Source organism: Fragaria vesca, linkage group LG6, assembly GCF_000184155.1.
Source record: "Fragaria vesca subsp. vesca linkage group LG6, FraVesHawaii_1.0, whole genome shotgun sequence".
Taxonomy (NCBI): domain Eukaryota; kingdom Viridiplantae; phylum Streptophyta; class Magnoliopsida; order Rosales; family Rosaceae; genus Fragaria; species Fragaria vesca.
This window is the reverse complement of record NC_020496.1, coordinates 13,557,823-13,562,719: the sequence shown is the minus strand read 5'-3', so window position 1 is coordinate 13,562,719 and position 4,897 is coordinate 13,557,823. Positions and strand designations below refer to the sequence as shown.

The 4,897-nt window shown below is 41.5% G+C and overlaps 1 protein-coding gene across 1 annotated transcript; it reads left to right on the top strand.

The window, feature by feature from the left end:
* Window positions 1-656: 656 nt before the first annotated feature.
* LOC101299023 (pentatricopeptide repeat-containing protein At5g03800-like) lies at window positions 657-3,301 on the top strand (the record flags this gene model as incomplete). The annotated part of the gene is made up of 1 exon (XM_004305328.1): window positions 657-3,301. A coding segment is annotated over one exon (2,424 nt), but the record flags the coding sequence as incomplete, so codon positions are not given.
* Between the last annotated feature and the right edge of the window lie 1,596 nt (window positions 3,302-4,897).

The following is a 4,897-nucleotide window of genomic DNA, read 5'->3' as shown; positions in this document are numbered from 1 at the left end:
GAGAGAGAGAGATGTGCATCTTCAGGACTCGGGAGGAAGAAAAGAGAGATACAGATGAGTTAGTGACAGTTTGCATAATTTTATCAATAATATGAGTATTTAGGTCATTTAAGTATTAATTTTAAAATTAAGCTTATATCATATGACTCTTGGACTTGAGTTTGTGTCTTTATTTGTTTAAATCTTTTAAAAAAAGAGTTTTTGTTTTATACAACTGTTTACGGGTAATAAGATATCATTCTCTCTAAAAATTCTTACCAAGAAAATATAGCAAAACAGAAACAAGAGTAGAGACACACATTCACCCAGGTTGTAGCACACTTGTCCTGGAAACAAGAGTTAAAACGCAGGAGAGAGCATTCGTTTTGGAGTATGGATATGGTTGCTCCCCGCCTTTCCTACACTTACAAATGAACACCGTTTTCCACCCCACCATCGCCGCCTTATCTCCTCCTCCTCCTCCGCTCTCTCACTACCCTCCCAAACCCCCACCACCACCACCACCATCACCACCACACTCCTCTCTTTCTCTCTCTCCTTCCAAACCCAAACCCAAAACCCCCCTCACCTTCTCCACCTCTCTCCCTCTCCAACCCCTCTTCGCTACTCCCAATCCCAATCCCAATCCTCCTTCTCTCTTCTCCCATTTGCTCTCTCTCCTCCGCCTCTCCGCTCGCCACGCCGACGCCGACCTCGCCAGGGCCGTCCACGCCTCCGCTCTCAAGCTCGAAAGCGACACCCATCTCGGCAATGCTCTCGTCTCCGCCTATCTCAAGCTGGGCCTTGTTCCCCAAGCTTACCGCGTTTTCCAGAGCCTCCCGTCCCCCAATGTCGTCTCCTTCACCGCCATGGTTTCCGGTTTCGCCAAGTCCGGCCGGGAACAACAGGCGGCGGAGCTTTTCTGTAGGATGAGGAGGTCAGGTATTGAGCCTAATGAGTACAGCTTTGTAGCAATGTTGACTGCTTGTATTCGAGTTTTCGACCTCGAATTGGGTCAGCAAGTTCACGGTTTGGCGGTTAAGATGGGGTACTTGGACCGTGCTTTTGTTTCGAATGCGGTGATGGGTTTGTATGGGAAATGTGGGTGTTTGGATTATGCGCTTAAGCTGTTTGATGAAATGCCTCATAATAGAGACATTGCGTCGTGGAATACTGTTATGGCGGGTTTAGTGAGTGAGGGTATGTATGATGAAGTGTTTGATTTGTTGCGTCAACTGTTGCGGAGTGAGGGGTGTGTTGCGGACAATATCACGCTTTCGACTGTGTTGACTGCTTGTACGGGGAGTAATGCGTACTTGGAGGGACAAGGAGTTCATGCCTATGCTGTCAAGAATGGTTTGGAGGGGGATTTGAGTGTTGGCAATGCGCTTATTGGGTTGTATGGGGAGTGTGGGAGTGTGGGAGATGTGGCTGCTTTGTTCGAGAGGATGCCTGCAAGGGATGCTATTACTTGGACGGAGATGATTACTGCCTACATGGGTTTCGGGATGGTGGAGTTGGCTGTGGAGATGTTTGATCAGATGCCAGAGAGGAATTCTTATTCTTATAATGCTCTGATTGCGGGCTTTTGTCGAAATGGTGAAGGCTTGAGGGCGCTGGATTTATTTATGAAAATGATGGAGGAGGGTGTGGAGCTGACAGAATTCACTTTGAGTAGTGTTGTTGGTGCTTGTGGCTTGCTTATGGACTGCAAAAGTAGTGAGCAAATTCATGGGTTTGTCATCAAGTTTGGTTTTGATTCAAATGTTTGTATTGGAGCTGCGTTGCTTGATATGTGCACAAGGTGTGGCCGAATGGGAGATGCCATGAAATTGTTCCACCAGTGGCCAACTGAGCAGGAAAAATCTGTAATTTTGACATCAATTATATGTGGGTATGCTCGAAATGGGCAACTGGATGAGGCAATATCTATTTTCGACCGATATCAATCAGAAGGGACAATGGTAATGGATGAAGTTGCTTCAACTTCACTCCTTGGTCTTTGTGGAACTATAGGGTATCATGAACTGGGGAAACAAATCCACTCATATGCTGTCAAGTATGGTTTTCTAGCTGATGTAGGGGTAGGAAATGCCACAATCAGCATGTACACCAAGTGCTGGAACATGGATGAGGGAATCAAAATATTTGGTATGATGCGCACTCACGACATAGTTTCATGGAATGTTTTGTTGGCTGGTTATCTCCTGCATAGACGAGGTGATGAGGCCTTAGCTGTCTGGTCGAAGATGGAGAAGACTGGCATAAAACCAGACAAGATTACCTTTATTTTGATCATTTCAGCACACAGGCATACAAACTCCAGTTCTGTTGATAATTGTAGAAGTTTATTTCTCTCCATGAAAGCAGTTTATGACATTGATCCCACCCCAGAGCACTTTGCCTCATTTATTGGTGTTTTAGGGTACTGGGGTCTGTTGGATGAGGCAGAGGATACTATCAGTAAGATGCCCTTTAAGCCTGAAGTTTCTGTTTGGCGAGCTTTGCTTGATAGCTGTAGAATCCGAATGAATACAGCTGTTGGTAAAAGGGTTGTGAAACGTATACTAGCGATGGAGCCCAAAGATCCATCTAGCTACATACTTTTATCAAATCTGTATTCAGCATGTGGGAGATGGGATTGCTCTGAAATGGTGAGAGATGACATGAGAAAGAGGGGGTTTAGGAAGCACCCAGGTCGAAGTTGGTTCATTCATAACAACAAGATACATCCATTCTATGCAAGAGATAAATCACATCCCCAAGTAAAAGACATATATAGTGCATTGGAAATACTAATTGTAGAATGCATGAAGGCCGGTTACATTCCAGACACAAGCTTTGTTCTTCATGAAGTAGAAGAGCATCAGAAGAAGGATTTCTTGTACTATCACAGTGCAAAACTGGCAGCCACCTATGGGCTTCTGACCAACAAACCAGGAAAACCCATTCGAGTTGTGAAGAATATCCTTCTATGTGGAGACTGCCATACTTTCTTGAAGTACTTGTCCATTGTTGCCAAGAGAGCAATACATGTAAGAGATGCTTCAGGATTTCACTATTTTTCAAACGGCCAGTGCTCGTGCAAAGATTACTGGTGAGTTGTCACAAATCTTTTGTCCTTTTAAATTTCCTGTGCCTTTTTGGTAGCCAGTTAACAGTTATATATCATTGTAACATATTTGTATTTAAAAGTGTAATTTCCAATAGTTTTAGAACAAAAGGACTTCTAAATAGTGGTTGAGAATAGATACGATCCTCTCATCTTTTGTTACTGTAAAGGTCTTTTGCACTGTGAAATAGTTTGTATTAGTAGTTCAGCAACATTACTTTGCAAAGAAATAAGAATTACTTGTGATTAAATGATTTGTATAAGTGGATTGTTCATTACTAGTGACTGGGAACTTGGTTTCTGGTAAATATGGTAAATTGGTTAGTTTTTAATTATAGGTTTAAAATTACAAATCTATTAGGATTTAGAAATAGTGGATTGTTGAAGTAGAGTTCAAGATGACTGCTTCCATGAATTAGGCTTTGATGGCTGAAATTGGGGTTGTTTAAAGAAGAGAAGTTTTGGAGTAATGTCTTATCTGTGGTGTTTCTGATGCACATAAATCTCTACATGCTCTTTTTTTTTTTTTTAAAAGAAAATAATAATAATCTCTATATGCTTTTTTTTTTTTTGGAAATGAATCTCTACATGCTAAGCTGCAAGTACACTACACTTGTTCTCCTGCTTGGAGGAGCATTCTCTATTGTTCTCAATTTCAGTACATATGCATGTGCTGAAATGCATATGTACTGAAATGGACGATTGGGGTGGTTAATACTGCAATTTTCCACTTGGATATTGGCTTGGTTTTGGTTTCCTCTTAATGTGCCAAGTCTGAGGTTCCTAGTGATCTGTTGCAGCTTTGTGGAGGGATAGTTTCTTTATAATGACTCTGCTTTTCGAAAGTTTATCTTTGTGGCTTGCTGTAGATAATTCTCAACAAATTAACTGCTTCGATCCAACTTAGCTTTGCTGGTAGTGGTGTTGATATTTGCATATGGAATCTGAGCTAAGGAGGACTAGAAATGAACTTTTCTTTGGGATGTCTTTTGTAGATAGATCTTACTAATGAACATAGGTGCAACGGAAGTTGTCCTTTCTTCCTCTTTATCTTGGATGCATTCAAAGATTTCCCTAAAGATGAATCTGGAATGTGGATCAGATTTTCAGGCTCTGAGAGTTTTCATTCAAATCATTGGCCACCAGTAAACCTGCATCCATGTAATTATCAACTCCTATTCAAAAATTAAATAAAAGAACAAAAATGGTAATTGGTAGTATGCGCAAGATGTACCTATGAGTCAAGGTTCACTTCAGAACTAGAGCCAAGTAATGTATCACCTTCCTCCATGGCACCCATGGCTTTCATGGGAGCCTTCATCTCAATATCTTCCGGTGGTGGAGCTGGCTTTGATGCCATAGCTTCTTTAGTTCGTCTTTGATATTCTAATACAGCCATACGCTTGTGTTCCTATTAACATAGCAAGAGTCGAATCGTCACACAAAGCACTTTGAAAAACTAGCATCTATTTTGACAAAAACATATTAGAATAATAATGTAAAGCTATTTTGTTTACTACAGATGAAAAGTGTGCATATCATTAGCTTCAGGCTCACTCTCCTCTTCAGGTTGTAAACCAACGGGTATCGCCAAGTTCTCTTCCCCATCCTCTCGTCCCTCATGACGTTGCAGATGCTTGTGCAACATTTTAGCATGGATTTCTTTCAAACAGGCCTGCATTAGCAGCACTTAAATAGTAAGACTCAAACATGTAGTTGTAAATAACATCAAAAACTTTTCAAGAATCTAGTGATATGTACCTTGGAGTTGTGTAAAAACAGCCTCCCTGTACTTAACAACCTTTG